The 18,398-nt window shown below is 33.5% G+C and overlaps 1 protein-coding gene across 3 annotated transcripts in view; it reads right to left on the bottom strand.

Annotated features, from left to right (window-relative positions):
• Positions 1–6,379: 6,379 nt before the first annotated feature.
• Positions 6,380–18,398, bottom strand: part of LOC138713142 (proton-coupled amino acid transporter-like protein CG1139) — a 210,296-nt gene continuing 198,277 nt past the window's right edge. For all 3 annotated transcript variants that reach the window (XM_069844957.1, XM_069844959.1, XM_069844958.1), the window contains exon 11: positions 6,380–17,890. In XM_069844957.1, the coding sequence (XP_069701058.1) occupies positions 17,640–17,890 (251 nt within the window). In that variant the 3' untranslated portion in view covers positions 6,380–17,639. The remainder of the gene's footprint in view (positions 17,891–18,398) is intronic.

Below are 18,398 nucleotides of genomic sequence, written 5' to 3' on the forward strand. Positions count from 1 at the left end.
TTCGCTTTTTCAAACTTTTCCTCGAACATGAAAACTTCAACATACCGCTCTTGTAACGCATATTACTATTTCGCTATTAGAAAGTGTAGTTGCTCTAGATGGGTCTCTGGGATGGGACCGACGTTGAAGCCGTTTGGTTAAGGTCGCATTTCCTCAGACATATACTACTTCGTATGAGAGCTGTGTAAGAATTCCAATCTATGACATTCCTGATACCAACTTCTGAGTACAGACTTGGCATTACGCTGTCATAAAATTTTAAATAGTAGAACTTAGTGTGGAGAAAACTAGCTTACTGGACATCTGTCGAGACAGCACTTGCTTAATTACAAAATTGTTTTACTGATGGAATGTCTTTATAAGATAATCGTGGTTTTATGGCAGTATTTAAATGTACTTGGCAGCAAAATGCCACTCGCATACATGTGGCACTTATACAACATAGCGAAATTTCCTGCAGGATAGATGCTTATCAGAGCTGTGTCTACTATAAGTTATACTTGGGGCGTACTATAAGTAGTAACATGAGCTGCTGCCAGGAAGTGAAAACGAGGATAGCTATGACAAAGGAAGTTTTTGGTAGGAAAAGGAGCATCTGCTTCAGACTTCTGGAGAAAGGAATAAGGAGAAAATACATAATAAGAAATGAAGCTGTGTTAGAAAGAGTGAGCGAAGAAAGAATGATGCTGAAACTGATCAGGAAGAGAAAAAATTAGCTGGGTCACAGACAGAAGAAACTTGCTACTGAAGGATGCACTGGCAGAAATGCTAAACGGGAGAAAAGTTCCGGGCAGAAGAAGTTATCGGATGATAAACAACATTAAGAAAAATCAATTATATGTGGAGACTAAAGGAAGGCGAAAAATAGGGAAAATTAGAGAACACTGGGTTTGCAATGAAAGATTTGCCCTTGCACACAAAAAGATATACTCGTATATACAAAACGCGAGCCAAAATCCGTTCAGTAGTTCAGAAGAAATTCCAGTACACAAATGGACATATTAAAGGTGCTTTTAAAATAATTATTTTGTATTAAGATTGCTAAGAACGTCATTTTCGTGAAAATCTCAACATCGGTTTCTGTAGCATCTTACTTTTTGTAGTGAGCAGTGGCGTACTCAGAATTTTGTCAAGGGTGGGGGTCATTATTAAAATTATTTACAATTTACATTATCGGTATTTTAAATTTTGTGTATTATTATTATTATTATTATTATTATTATTATTATTATTATTATTAAAAATATGAACTGTCAAATTTACAAAACATTAAACGAATGTTTCAAAATAAACTCAGAACTCAAATGAAGGAACGGGTGAATACCGCTCTTAAAATGAGTTTGAAATTAAGAATGCAGACTGTTTAACGTCTGCTCTGTAGAATTGAATGGTAAATTTGCAGAACGACTTAAGTCCACATTTTGAGGATTCTGAGTTGAGAGCATGATTATGTTACTGTGTGCAAGGGCATGGTTTAGAAGCAGAATGACTTTAATCTACGACTTTTGTATAGCTTTTATTAGCAGCAGAATATTTGGTTGAGGGGTAAAACGACTTTAGTCCTGGACTTAAGTTGTTTTTCCTGTCAAGTACTGAAGAAATTCACACAATATGTAATTTCAATCATACACTCAGCTGACAAATTGTTTTTTGTCTGTTGTCATTGGTAATTCTTTCCGAACTTATCTCACGTTTACCATTCCTTCCAGTGCATCCTTCAGTAGGCAATTCTATTCAGCCAGTGACACAACCAATTCCCTTTCTACTTCTTGATCATTTTCAGCATCATTCTTTCTCCACACTTTCCAACACAGTGGTTTATCCCGATCAATGGAACCAAAATTCAAGATACTCGTAAAATGCTTAAGTTCATTCGTGATGAAGACGACGTGCATACATTTTACGAAAACGTTAAAGCATGGTAGACAACTAAGAAATGAAAGATGAAACTAAGCTGTGGTCTTGTTATAACACTCCTAAGAGTTGTCTGTGCTCTTGTGATTAACAAATTGTTCAAAATAATGTTGTTCAACAATTGCAATAAGGTCATTTTATGATTTTGGTATAAATACATTTAGTTAAACATGTTTATGGTCAGTAACCTAATAATTATGATGCAGAATTGAAGTTAATTTACAGAACAACTTAAGTCCTGAAGATAATTAAATTTTTTACGACCTGAAGTAGAATACAAAAATATGAATTCTTATAATAAAACTATTTCTCTTACATATAAAAATTATATTGTAAGAATATATGGTTCAGCGAGGCTAACAACAGTTTTCTTTAATTTTCTCAAAACTACTTCTACGGACTTAAGTCGTTTTGCAAATTCATCATTCAATTGTCAAAAGAACCTTTTCAATATGTTTCACAACAAATTAAATGTCATATTGTGTCGTCTTCATTTTATTACAAGGTCGATACTAGGCTGTATGTCTGAGTATAATAAAGATAGCATTGTTATAATTCGAACGTGTCGCAACACCAAGCACAGGGATTATATTGAAGGAGAGGTAGGAGGAATGTGCCTTATGTCGATGTAGATTTTGTTACTCTGACAGTGAAAAATTACAGAAGGGAAAACGATTATGGATAAAAGATATTAAAATTTAAATATGTAATTTAAAAAAGTTCAAGGGGGGTTCAAACCTGGTAACCCCCATCACCTTTGTACGCCCCTTGTAGTTGTTGTTGTTTATTGACATTTCTGGCTTTGAGCCAGGGTCTTATACGCGCAGGACGCCCTCTCCAATCATTGTACATAAATAATAGTAATAATAATAATAATAAAAGTATATTTACATATATGACACTATTTCTGGCATAAGTGCCAGTAGCTGTGTGAGTGCAGTTACTAATTCCTTTTATTTTGGTGTAGGCCTAATTTGTTAATTGCGATATTTAAGGAATTGTGAAAGGTAGAAGAGTTCGGGGTAAAAGATATCGGCTGATAGACAACGTTAAGGTATTATTTGGGGAGATTAAGAGGAAAGCAAGAAATCGGGAAGAATGGGAAATGCTGGGTTTGCAGTTAAAGACCTGCTCTTGGGCAGAACACTGTGCATACATACATACATTACATATGCATGTACATACATATACATATATATATATATATTTTTTTTTTTTGAGATTTTAAATTTTCCCCTTCCAGTAGCAGAAGCGTCTGAATGGTTATGGAGACTTTCAAGGGGTAGAGTTATTTTATTGATCTGCCTCTCTGTTGCTGTCGTGTGTCCTCTCAAATTTCCAACACGTGTTTGCGGTTTTGTTTGTGTGTTTTAGTTTGGTGGTTGGGGCTGGTGGTAGTTGTAGAGAAGTTTCTCTAGTGTTGTTCTGTTGTTTGTGTTCGGTGGATTTGCGAAGATGTGTTGTGTATATACGCGATTTACTGCCGTAGTCCACACCTGTGGAGTAACGGTCAGCGCGTCTGGCCGCGAAACCAGGTGGCCCGGGTTCGAATCCTGGTGGGGGCAAGTTACCTGGATAAGATTTTTTCCGGGGTTTTCCCTCAACCCAATACGAGCAAATGCTGGGTAACTTTCGGTGCTGGACCCCGGACTCATTTCACCGCCATTATCACCTTCATTTCATTCAGACGCTAAATAACCTAGATGTTGATACAGCGTCGTAAAATAATCCAATAAAATAAAATTTACTGCCGAATGTGTGTATTTCCTGTTTATGTTGTTTAGGTGTGTGAAGAGTGGCTTCGTTTTTGACGTAGTGTAAACTGTGTTGTTTCTGGTACGTCTGTGCAGGTGGAAGATTTGGCGGAGAATTCTTCTTTCGCGGGCTTCGAATTTTGATTGGGTCGTTGGAGGGGCTTGTGTGAGGAAAATGGAGGGATGTATGCGTAGGGATCGGTGAGAAAATAATAAAGGAAGTGTTACTTACGTTTGTTGAATTCTTACTTCTTGTTCAACGTAGTTTTGAGAAACTGCACTATTTTGTTATTGATCATGTACGAGTATTACACTTCAGAATCTCTTGTTGAAATCCTTAGATTGAGATACATATAACATCACTGCGTCGCAGACCGAGTCACCGATGCCCTAACGAACGTATTGGCGTACATCCTCCCTGCAATCACATTCCCCTTACATACACATATGGGAATTTCGAGGTGCCATCACGTTGGAATCACTCACTGACCATCTGTTCACATATCTGAACGTTATTGTAATAACACATTCGATAAACTCGGAGAATGACAATTCTGTCGTGCAGGTGTAGCTTCATAGCGCTCCATCTTCGTGTTATAGTCCGACATTGTGGATAGGAATATGCTTATCGGGTGTAACTTTAGTTCCGTCCATGCATAATTTTTAAAGGCACTGCCTACCTCATAATTTAAAATTATCAACACTGTTACCAACATAAAATATAAACTGCTGAGCCATTTATACCCGAACCCACACTTCCTGAAATCGAAATTGCGATAGAAAATCTGAAAAATTATAAAAGGTTTCGATCAAATTCCAGCAGAATTAATACAAGAAAGTGGAAGCGCATTACCTAACGAAATTTATAAACTTGTACTTGCTATTTGGGAAAAGGAAATTGTACCAGAGCAATAGAAGGAGTCCTTAATCATACCTATCTTTAAGAAGGGGGACAATACTAACTGTAGTAACTTTCGAGGAATATCACTTTTGTTGACGTCGTACAAAATTTTATCCAGTATTATTTTGAGAAGATTAACTCCACATGGGTGTAGATGAAATTATTGGGGATCTCCAGTGTGGTGTCCACACATGTGGAGTAACGGTTAGCGCGTCTGGCCGCGAAACCAGGTGGCCCGGGTTCGATTCCCGATCGGGGCAAGTTGCCTGGTTGAGGTTTTTTCTGGGGTTTTCCCCTCAACCCAATACGAGCAAATGCTGGGTAATTTTCGGTGCTGGATCCCGGACTCATTTCACCGGCATTGTCACCTTCATCTCATTCAGACGCTAAATAACCTGAGATGTTGATACAGCGTCGTAAAATAACCTACTAAAATAAAAAAAAACCATTGTGGTTTTAGGCGTAATAGATCAAATATTGATCAGATATTTTGTATTCGACAGATTATGGAGAAAAAATGGGAGTATAAGGGTACAGTGCATCAGTTATTCATAGATTTCAAAAAGGTATATGACCCGGTTAAGAGAGAAGTTTTATATGATATTCTTATTAAATTTGGTATTCCCAAGAAACTAGTTCGATTAATTAAAATGTGTCTCAGTGAAACTTACATCAGAGTCCGTATAGGTCAGTTTCTGTCAGATGCGTTTCCAATTCACTGTGGGCTAAAGCAGGGAGATGCACTATCATCTTTACTTTTTAACTTTGCTCTAGAGTATGACATTAGGAATGTCCAGGATAACAGAGAGGGTTTGGAATTGAACGGGTTACATCAGCTGCTTGCCTATGCGGATGACGTGAATATGTTAGGAGAAAATCCACAAACGATTAGGGAAAACACCGGAATTTTACTTGAAGCAAGTAAAGAGAGAGGTTTGGAAGTAAATCCCGAAAAGACGAAGTATATGATTATGTCTCGTGACAAGAATATTGTACGAAATGGAACTATAAAAATTAGAGATTTATCTTTCGAAGAGGTGGAAAAATTCAAATACCTGGGAGCAACAGTAACAAATATAAATGATACTCGGGAGGAAATTAAACACAGAATAAATATGGGAAATGCCTGTTATTATTCGGTTGGGAAGCTTTTATCATCCAGTCTGCTGTCAAAAAATCTGATAGAATTTATAAAACAGTTATATTACCTGTTGTTCTTTATAGTTGTGAAACTTGAACTCTCACTTTGAGACAGGAACATAGGTTAAGGATGCTTGAGAATAAGGTTCTTAGAAAAATATTTGGGGCTAAGTGGGATGAAGTTACAGGAGAATGGAGAAAGTTACACAACACAGAACTGCACGCATTGTATTCTTCACCTGACATAATTAGGAACATTAAATCCAGACTTTTGAGATGGGCAGAACATGTAGCACGTATGGGCGAATCCAGAAATGCATATAGAGTGTTAGTTGGGAGGCCGGAGGGAATAAGACCTTTAGGGAGGCGTAGATGGGAAGGTAATATTAAAATGGATTTGAGGGAGGTGGGATATGATGATAGAGACTGGATTGATCTTGCTCAGGATAGGGACCTATGGCGGGCTTATGTGAGGGCGGCAATGAACCTCCGGGTTCTTTAAATACCAGTAAGTAAGTAAGTTACCAAGATAAGCTTGATATGTATGCAAATATGTATAGAAATTAATCTACCTCTGTGCTGTAAATAGTGTGGTATGTTAGGAATTAAATGTTGTAGAAAAGGATAAAAAAAATTAAATACACACAGAAATCATAGGAACACCATAACGTATCTGTTCAATGTGTATATATAACTTTTATTTTAACCAAGTATAAGAAACGTTATATACAATTTGTACATACACAACTGGGATAAATAAAATACAATATCAACAACTTTTTGTAAACCTTACCGTACTTAATAAAATACATTATCAGTATAGACAAACACATTACAATGAAAGACAGAAACATACAAAAAGACAAATAACAGTAAGATATATTTACAGCGTGGACATTGCAAGAACTATGTTTAAAGTTTCTCTGTAAATAATAAATTAAACAAGGAACAAACACTGAAGAGTATATAAAATATTAGATATTTGCGACCTGCGCAGTTGATAGGGTTGATGTTTTCATTTCCGGGTTTATTAAACTTGTAATACTTGGGACAGAGACGTTCAACGTCACAGGTAAATGATTTCACCATATCAGTTTCGAAGTACTGTCTATGCACTCCATAATAATACAAAAAGGAGAAATCGCGAAATTTATTTCTCTTCTATAATTCCTGAAACGATACTGTACAGTGATTCTCCCCGTCTTTATTAAGTATTCAACAAGTTAAGCAATCATTAGATCTGATGCTATATTACAGTATACAGGGCTTTCATTTCAAAACTTTCCAGTCTAAATAATTATTTATTTAAATTTAATTCTATTTAAACAAAAAACACGTCAATTTAGATATTGAGGGAGAAGTTTGAAACCAGGTTTAATTGCATTTTAGATTTCACCCCCACCCCTACCCACCCCCACTTTGAAATTTCAAATAACACCCTTATATTTTTATACTACCATATGATAGAGCATTCAATTGTTTATACTCCTCATTCATTTGTTTTCGCATCTTTTGTTTTCTATCGTCGCCTGGCAACCTGTATTTTTGTTATTATCAGTTTGATTGTAGGATGAAAACAGCTTATTTTGTGTAATTTCCTCAATTTAATCAATAAGGATTATTTATGTTCTCTCCTGCAGGGTATACACCATTTTAAAATAATTTAATACACAAACACAACTATTACATGAAATGCTCAATAAGTTTTTGTAGCTTTATTCTCTTCAGCTCTAATCAACAATAACAACAATCCAGGTTACCAGGCGACGATAGAAAACAAAAAACGCTAAAACAAATGAATGAGATGTATAAACAATTGAATACTAGACTTCCCCCACAATATCTAAATTGACGTGCTTTTTGTTTAAATTGAATTCAATTTAAATAATTAATTATTTAGCCTGGGAAGTTTTGAAATGAAAGCCCTGTATAACAATATTTACCTTTATCAGTGTAAAATTTTGTAAGTTCCTTAATAAGGGCCACGATTTTTTCTGCCACTGTTATCTTGCCAGAATAATAGCGCCACTATTGTTATCCGGCTTAAAAATGCCTCAAATGTTTATGCAAGCACTAAATAATTAATTAAAAAGCAAGTTTTAATCCGTATAGATTATGTTAAGGATCAAATCTTAACTATAACAAACTTTCTTATAAACCTTTCAATATGGCTTCGAAATATTTAATTAAAAACTTTCCTGAACTTTACAAAATTAAAAATCTTTGTAAATATCAAAATATTAATTTAAATTTATTTTAGTGAATAAAAATTGCATATTAAAATATCATTCAGATTTGTTACATAAATTAATTTGTGTTAAATTAAAATTGAATTGGAAAATTCACTAATTTCGCTTTCACTTTTAGCCATCTTCGGAATTAGTGAGGTCCTTGCTTATTTCCGTTTTCTTGCGAAGTTTCTTTGATAGTGGATGCTAGTGCAGAGTCCATTAGGATGTGTGTTCTGAAATGTAATTGTATACTGATATCTTGTGAATGTGTTTCTGTGTGTATACAGTATTATATACTGTTCTAATGTATTACATTTCTGGTTTCTCGGTTAAATATGTAAGATTTCCATGTCTGTTTCTCTGTTGCTGTAGTTGTGGTTGGTGTTCGTGATGCGTTCTACACATATTCAACCGAAAATCAGAAATTAAATACACTAGAACAGTATGAAATATACAGACACACAATAAAACATCCACAACGTTTCCTGATACACAATTTAAGTTTCAGAACACATACCCTATTTGACTCCGTATTACCGAACACAAACCCACCCTCCACCAAAGCAACTTCACAAGAAACCGGAAACCAGCAAGGACCTCACTAGTTCTGAAGATAACTAACAATGAAACTGAAACTAGTCAAATATACATTATTAAAATATTAATAGAAAATGAAAAAATGTACATAAAATCGACTTCATTACTAAATATATTTGATATATTTGTGGTTATGGAGCATAATGAGGCTTTCATTTTATAGCTACATTTCGACTGTGTAATTATATTTTCTTTTGGATCCAAAAAAGAATTGCTTATTTCTTTATTAAAAAAATTATATTTGGTACTATGCAAAATATTTCATAATTTTGTTATGAAACTTCAATTCTTCATATTGCCAACTTCTGAGAGCGAATTTTTTCAAATTTTTAAAGTGGTAGTAGATCTTTGAGTTTGTGTATCTCGATTTATTAAGTTAATTGAAGTAATGACTGCTAAGTTATATAAAATTGTGCGTATCTGCTTTAGGAATACAGTTCATCTCAAGGATATTAATATATCTCTTACATTCAAACAATATTCAGTCTCTGTATTTTAATAATTTATCCCAAATTTAAAAAAATGTATTAATTTCATAATAAATATAATGTAATTCTACCGTAATTGTATAAATGTATAGTTAATAACCATTATCAATCTGTATTAATAGTAGACTATAATTTTACCTATTAGAATAAAGAATTTTATTTACCTTGATACTAGTTTAAAGTAACTTAGCATTATTTCCATAACTATACTGATAATAAGTGATAAATACGGAAAATAATATAATGTAAGCTGTGTATAAAATTATTTACTATGCACAGGGTTTTAACATGGCAAATCAATTACTTGTAAATTCTATCTTCCTTGTATGTTCTACAAGAAACATTTATATGAGAAAAAGTTAAAGGAAATGCACAAACAACTTAGGTTCAGTGGAATTCATTAAATACAATTATAAAATGTAACTTCATTTGTTTTACTTAATATTTTATACCTTTGTTTCTTCTACAGTCAATTGTTTTTATTTCTGTTGTATATAACATCGAGTTTCATGGGGCCGTGGCAGAAATAACAGGGATTTAATTAATAATACTGTTGGTACATTACGAAAGAGAAAATTCAGAAATAAATTAAGTTAGCCTAGCGTTTAGAAATTTATTAAATTGATTTTATTCTGCTGAATCTAATAAGAAAATAAAATAGTTGTTAGTGTATTGCGTTGTATTTTTAGTCCTACAGCATTTTTTCTTACTAAATGTCACTGTAAATATACAGAGAGAACAGTATTTACAAGTAATTTGTTCCCCTGTTAACCCCTATGTATAGTAAACTGTTTTACAAGCAGTAAATAACTACCATACTCTTATGTAGCACCAAAAGTTAAAATTATGTACATATATATTTCTCTTGCATTAGTATTTAAACCTAATGAAATATTTTATTAATGGTCGTCACATTGGAATAGAAAATAATGTCTTTGATATAACATTAAAGCTATCACGTGACCTAGTAAGGAACTTTTTTTTAACATAAAAGATACATTTTGTACTAATTCCCCAAACAATTTGCAATACTTGACTTTGTTCCCGAGAAACTAGTTTGCATTGCAACTATCACAAAAACTACCCATTTTCCATCACAGAAACTTATCACAATCGTGTTTATGAAATAAATTATGCTTTCTGTATTTAAAAAATATAATTAAAGAACACGACCTGCACAAATTTCTTCAGGAAAGACCATATCTGCTTCATTTTATTTACATTTCAAATCAGCCATAATTTTTGGGATAGTAATATTACTGTGAAAAATTATACCACGTAACAGAGGAAGTTCAAATATATCGCATATGTTCCTAATTCATAAATATATTCCTCAAATTTTCTAAAAGAACTGCCGTTATGACAGGTTTAAAAGTAGAATAATGGACATTGACGAGTCAAAGTTTTCTGCGCATGCTCAGATGTTCTCACAACGTGGTCTATCGAGTTTGACTTATTCGATAGTGGAATATGGTGACAGATAATTCATTCCTTAGTTTTCATTAAATTTTATTTCATTGTGCTTTTAAATGAAATGGAATTATTTTATTTTTTCCAAGTTGTTTAATAATTCGATAGTTCATTTTAATAATCGATTTATTTGATAAGGTTTATTAATGTATAGATTTCTTCAGTACACAAATAGTAAAGACCACGGGACAAAAACGACCTTCCTGCCCTAACTTGTATTTTTTTAATTATTTCTATGCCTCAAAATTTGAAATAGTTCTCGAAAAACTATCGATTTCTCTCTGAATTTAGAAATGCAATTTCATTTTCAAAATATACGTGTTTAAACTTAAAAATTATTGTTGTTGGGAAAGGAATATGTAACATTATGAAACTGATAGGCATTTTATTTCATTTTATTAAGTACTTGATATTACTTTAATAGTCAGTTAACAAATAAATCCGTCCTTACATTTCTATGGTAACGTTTTTTCATGAAGTACAAGCTAATATTGTCCCGTTATCTATCCAGACGTCTTCCCATCAAAAGGAAATGAGTTTCGGACCCCTTAAAGCTTCTGAAATTAAGTGAAGACATGATTAGTGTCGAGTGTGCTTGTTCGAGCATCTTCCTCAGCTTTCCCTGCCACTCCTACAAAATTATTGCTCTTTGAATAGTCTCTGTACTGTGAAAGGAACATTAAGTAAGATATTATTACATGATTATTTTTATTTCTATTCAAGTCTTGATAAGAAATATATTTTGACTTTGAATACTTTACGGCAATTAATATAGTTGTACCATAATTGACGAATTTAAAATCCATGGAATTCATACCTTTTAAGTAGTATTCCGAAACACAGTTTTTAAACTAATGCTAAAAGTAACAGCACTCAGGAACATGATTATCCATAATTAATATAAAAGTATGATACTTTTAGACGTGAAATATTTAATTATAGCCCATTACTTCAGGGTGTCTCGTAAGTCACGAAATATAGGTAACAGTTCCCTGGACGATGGCTTGGTCAACATGGACTTACCGAATAATGCCCCCCCCCCGGGTGATCTTGACCTCACGTCTCTTGATTTTTATTTGTGGGGTGATTTAAAGACCGCTGTGTATGCAAAAGAAATAACGTCACTTCGTCATATGCAAAGGAGAATCACAGCTGCTTGCAGAGAGCAATCCCTAACATCTTAAGATGTGTCCTCAATGAATGGGCCACTCGTCTGAATATGTATATACAGAAAGATGGTTAGCACTTCGAACATATGCTTTAAATCACAATTTTTCCTATGTTGCGTGACTTATGGGACACCCTGTATTTTTACTGACATTTATGGTACAAAAACAAAAAGAAAGTAACCAGTTACAATAAAATCGATTAAGGGAACGTAATTTTACAAATAATCTCGGCATAACTCCAGGCTTAACAGTAATTTCATTGCTCGCTTTTCGTAGAGATGCTGAGGTACAACTGTACTAGATTAATGAAGGTTAGTCATTATGGGATAAGATGCGAGGTCGATTTTTTTTTAATAGAATGAGGAGAAACTACTTGATTCTAAGCCTGCTAGAATCTATACAGGGTGTTTTAACATAAAACATGTCCACACACTTTTTAAAGCGTACCATTCACTCAGATTACAATAGTAATCTTTCAAATATGTACAAAATCAGTTTGCGCTGATGACTGTGACTAAAGCTAAATTTAAAGGATTTCGTGTCTGAAATCCAATCCCTTCTCTATTTTAAGAGAAAAAAAACAACAAAATCAGTTGTACTCAAATTACATAACTATACTTTCTAATAATTATATTGTGATTTCCAGCCATCTCTAAATATGGGTAGTAACTTCATAGGTGGGCCTATTTACTTTTTAAGACACAAATGTCGATGTTGGTTACAAAATAATATTGTAGCCACGTGATATAATTTATTTCTTAGTAGTTGTAAACGTATGTTTTATCATCATATTTACTTTTCGGTCCGCCCCGTCCACATTATTGTGAGGATTATGAACTAACAAGTAACATTCATAAACAGAGTTACAATCCGGTCTTGGGAACAATAGAGAATGGAAAGTATTCAATGACAAGTCACAGAGAAACTCCTTAAGATAGAGGGAAGAAAAATTTCCTTTGCTGCTTTGAGTTATTTCGTTTTATTTAGTAAGAAATCGACTTCGTTTCTGGAATTAATTGCAACAGTCCAAACACATACGTACTATTTCAGGTAACAGAAGATTTAGTGCAGAGCTTAGGCTTAGTGTTGCATTATGAAAACCTTCTAGATTGTTAGTGCAGTGAAACTTCCCTTAACGGACACTTCCCAATAGCGGACTCCTCTCAATAGCGGACATTTTAAAATTCCCCTGCAAAATAACATTGGCCCTTATGATAAAATTCTTCCAAATAGCGGACATTCTCAATAACGGCCGCGGACACTGAAATGTATCTCCCAACAACACTTAAAACTTCCAAATAACGGACAGCGTGAAAGATAAAAAAGAAAAAGGCGGATGTAAATTAAACGGAACTCTAACGGAATTCTTTGCAACAATCATTATCGTGCATTTGAACGTTCTTGTACTTTATTGAAGGTAAGCAGCACAGTTGTTAGTTGTGATACTGTACGTGAGCAGTCCATACTTTCTTGGTTTGAGTTTTCGGAAGTACAGTCACATTAAAAATGTCACAAAAACGTAAACGTTTGTCACTAGAAAAGAAAGTGGATATTGTAAAGCATAGTGAGAAGGAGAAATTAAGTGTTCGTGAGCTGGCCACAAAGTTTAATGTGGAAAAAACTCAGGTTAGTGAAATTTTGAAAAACAAGGATGTTATTTTAAAATCATACACTGAGAATGAAATTCTAGATTTCTTTGTGTAAGGTGAAGTGGTACAGTGACTGATGTTTATTTCATTTACAAAATAGTTACTGGTACGATTTCTCTCTGGATGAATATTAGAAACAATCTCACAATCTCACTGCCTACTGTACTGTACTGTAAAAGAGTGTTGAATATGTATGAGAAATTTTAATGTGCTGTATACATACTAACGATTTTCTAAATAGCGGACACTTCTCAATAACGGACATTTAATTTTTTCTCCAGCGGTGTCCGCTATTGGGAAGTTTCACTGTATTTTATTAATAAAAGTATTCTTACTTTGTTAAACTGTAAAGAATATTGTGAAATGGACTTTTTTTAAATATCAGAAAAATAATAATTCCTTAGTTAACCTGAAAGAAAAGTTTTGTAAGTAACTTACACTTGAAGGATAGTCGTGTTTCATTTTACTTGTGTTAGTTCTATTTTATCTTTAACAGAGGACTTGAACCAGCTGATCACGTGACCAGGAAATGTCACTACTTTTGTTATATAATATGTTTAAGAAATTGCTGAAGCTTGAGAACGAAACACTTCAAATGTTTGATTTACTATTATCTTCATCTTAAAAATGTCACTTCATGATATCACTTGTTTTTATGATGGCAATTGTCTCTACAGTCTGAAGTTAAACGGTCCGTTTTCATAATATATTTTGAAATAAATTTTACTGTAACGTAAATGATGTATCTTAAAAAGTAAAATTGTTAAGAATTTCTTTTAATATTTACAAGGGAACCATCCAAAATCATCTGATAGAAGCCCCTTCTCAAAATTACTAGGTAATCTGTAAGACACAAAAATACTACCAAAATAGTGTATAACCTACATTCGTGTAGTCTTTTGTTAAGGCAAACATCATACATTCTTGATACGGTCTCCTTGGTGATTCATTTCTCATTAGATAAATCTGTACGTCAAAGATTAACATTATGTATCTTATCTTTTTTCATTTTGAAATCTATAACAAAAGACGAACTAGGCAGTTTATCGTAAACATTGTTCTATTTACATTAACTTACCATTTGCCTCTACTGTGGTATAAGTTGTGTTGAATTTGGCTTGTCTTCGTGAAAGACAAGTAGTCAGGCTGTTGAAGATTTAATAGAAAGAAACATTTTCGTATAGCTATTTCAAATCTATTTTTATGTCGTATAATTATACTGACAACCAGGATTGTTTCAAAACGGTTATCCGTATACAATCACATGGGGAAATTTTGATATGATGTTATGGATGGTTTCCTTGTTATGTTATTTAAAAATAGTTATTTCTATTTTAAGATAAAAAATAGGGATGGCTGAATTATCTCGACAATTAATGTGAAATATTGTCTTTTAGGTAAGAAAAGGTACTTTTTATACTCACATTAATGAAATCGGCTTCATTACATACGCCTAGTTCCATTGGCTTATCTTAGTCTCTTTTCATACTTCATCACATCTTGCTTTTGAGGGTTGATATTTTCACCGGAGTCTCAAATTTTATCAACAAACTCGTGAACTTCAAATACGATCAGTTTATGTCCTTTTAACACACAAGATTTAAACAAATCACTAAAACAGTTCTTGTTCCAGAAGTTGATGCAGACATACTCGTGTCAGAGTATTTTTCTTCTCCATTGATTACACGTTTCTTGCTATCCTTGTGTTACTTCGCTATATATATATATATATATATATATATATATATATATATTTCAAATTTGATGAAAATAATCTATTAGAGTGAAAATTTGGTTTCATATTACCATATTTGTCCTAACAGTTTGAAGTTTAAAAACACATTAATTTTTCACATCCTGGTCGTTGAACATAATTCAATAGGTCAGAATTAAATTAATTTCGAATAATTTTTATTGAACTCGGTCATATTAAATAATTTTATCGTCATATTTTTATCGGTTCAGATTTACTTTTACTCTTCATTGCCAATGAAATTATTTTAGAACTCTATGTATTCCTACATTTTAGAATAAATTTTACGTCAGGTCTTGTGAGCTAGCTGGAGTATTGAACTCGAAGAAAATATAAATTGAAAAGAGTTTCTTTAATGTCGATTAGTTGTCTGAATAAAAATAGTACCAAACTTTGTGATAAATTTGGTATCATTAACGTAGAAAGCATCTAATCCTTTGAGTTAAGTAAACCGCAGTTAACTTTCGAACTGGAATATATTTCTCACAATAAGTTTTATTTAAACATCATGAACTCAATGTAAACTGTAAAAAAGTAATAAAATGAAATGGATATGAAGTAAATTAGCTTATATATAGAACGATTATGAGGAAACGAATCTTTATCGTGTAGCTCAGTTTATTCTAAATATGTGATCTGGTTGATTGTCTTAGAATTCAAGCTATATTTTATCCTTCCTTGAGCAAAAGAGATAAGAAATTTCGAGTTAATATTTCATCAAATTATTTTATACGTGTCACAGAGTTCACACGGTTACTACTTGATATTTTCTAGAAGTCGGGACTTGAAAAATACAATATTATAATACTTTTTCGAAACCAAATTTCCAAACTTATTTTCATCAAGTACTTGAAGACTTGGATCAAACAAACGAAGATCACACCTTTAACCATTCTAAGCTTGATTCTACACCGCACACACGTTGATCTGCTTCGCTCGTGTAATTTCGGTGATGAATTTAAGAAGTTTATGCAGCCAAAATTATTAAAACATTCATATCCTCTCAGCACATACAAATTTGTTGAAAAAAAAAACCGTTTCTTCGGATTTGAAATTATCACGGTGGTTAAGTTGACGAAGAGGTTCTGATTATTTACATCTTATTGCGGAAGAAATTGTCACAGATTTTATTATCCCCTTACTGCCTCTGTCTTCAGGAAGAGACAGCCCTTTTGAAGTTCATTGCAAAAACTGTCTTAACATGGTCTTGTCAATTAAATAACTTTTCCCAAAGGACTTGGAGACTTTTACATAGAATGTGATTCAGTTGATTTGCCTTATGCATCACTCCAGCTGGTAGATTGTCACCGAAATTGTTGAGATTTGGTCTTTGACTATCACCGTACAATTTCTTTGATGAAACAGTTTTGGACCAGATATTTTCCGAGTTCCCAGTATTATTTATCAGAATTGCTTTGCATTTTCTTCGTTTCTTGGAAAGGATATAGCTGAAGTAAATATAAGCTTTAAGTTTTGATCTGACACAAAAAGACTGAATCAGCTGCACACAAGTCCTATAAATCTCACTTCAAGATTGTTCCGTTTATAACATTTGTAGCCATCACACCGGAACTCTCAAACTTTCAGGAACACTGATAAATACAGTAAGGCATCCTCGTCTACTGTATCTGATCCTGAAGAACATGGAAACTCTGAAGTGTTCTGGACGGTTCATGTTGGTTTGACCTTTGGCGTACCATCTTACAATTTCTTTGATGGAACAGTTTTGGACCAGATATTTTCCGAGTTCCTAGTTTTACTTATCAGAATTGCTTTGCATTTTCTTCGTTTCTTGGAAAGGATATAGCTGAAGTAAATATAAGCTTTAAGTTTTGACCTGACACAAAAAGACTGAATCAGCTGCACACAAGTCCTATAAATCTCACTTCAACATTGTTTCGTTTATAACATTTGTAGCCATCATACCGGAACTCTCAGGCTTTCAGGAACACTGATAAATACAGTAAGGCATCTTCGTCTACTGTATCTGATCCTGAAGAAGGAACGAACATGGAAGCTCTGAAGTGTTCTGGACGGTTCATGGTGATTTGATCTTTGACGTACCATCTTACAATTTCTTTGATGAAACAGTTTTGGACCAGATATTTTCCAAGTAATTACTTATCAGAATGGCTTTTCATTTTCTTCGTTTCTTGGAAAGAATATAGCTGAAGTAAATATAAGCTTTAAGTTTTCATCTGACACAAAAAGACTGAATCAGCTGCACACAAGCCCTATAAATCTCACTTCAAGATTGTTCCGTTTATAACATTTGTAGCCATCACACCGGAACTTTCAAACTTTCAGGAACACTGATAAATACAGTAAGGCATCTTCGTCTGCTGTATCTGATCCTGAAGAACATGGAAACTCTGAATTGTTCTGGACGGTTCATGGTGATTTGATCCAACTAACGCAATGAAAGCTAACATGTAATTCACTATAACGCTCATCACTGTCGAACACCTGAGATCTTTCACTAAGGCACAAGCAGTAGACACTGTTGTTCAAGGAACCTCTCGAAGGACTCACACTTTGTTTCTCTATCTGTAGAAGCCGATGTTCATCATAGTTTATGTGAAGAAGGTGTGAATGATGTCAGACATGCTGGTGTAAGTGCCCACCACGAGCCCAAACAGACTGAAGATGACGAGGAAGGTGTTCCGTGCCAGCATGCTGTAAAAGCTGGTACTCCTGTTGATGCTGTACCAGAAGGTCGCCGTCTCGATGATAGCCGGGAACGCTATGCCCAGGGCAGCCAAGCATAACGCGCCGAATAGCGAGATGAACAGCTCCAGGTTCGGGATGGCCACTGCCAGCAGGACTGCAAACAAACACCATCACATCATCACTGTTAGTTTACTACCAGAACAAATGTCATTAAATTTTCTTGCCGTGCTGGAGAATTAGATAATTCAACTTCAAAAAAATATATAATTATTCAAATTGTAATAATTTCATAATCAACTTTTCATATTACGGTTAATTTTATGTACATTAATTAATAACATTTTTAAGAACTTGAAGGTTTTAAGTTAATTTTAAACTAATATCCTTCAAATATATAAATATTAAATACAAGGTGTTAAAGAAGGGTATAATATTTTGGGAGGAAGTAGCATTCATGAAAGCAACAAAAAAGTCTAATAAACATGGGTACTAAAATTAATATATTTGAAGAAACAAGGACTGTGAAATTGATGCTGTAACAACAACTGTCTTCTAATGCGAATTAAGAAAAGAGGTTCTAATATTTTGAGAAGAGCTAATATTTACAAGATCAAGAAAAATGTCTAATAAACATGGGTACTAAAATTAATATATTTGAAGAA

The sequence above is a fragment of the Periplaneta americana genome, chromosome 14 (assembly GCF_040183065.1).
Source record: "Periplaneta americana isolate PAMFEO1 chromosome 14, P.americana_PAMFEO1_priV1, whole genome shotgun sequence".
In the NCBI taxonomy this organism is placed as follows: Eukaryota; Metazoa; Arthropoda; class Insecta; order Blattodea; family Blattidae; genus Periplaneta; species Periplaneta americana.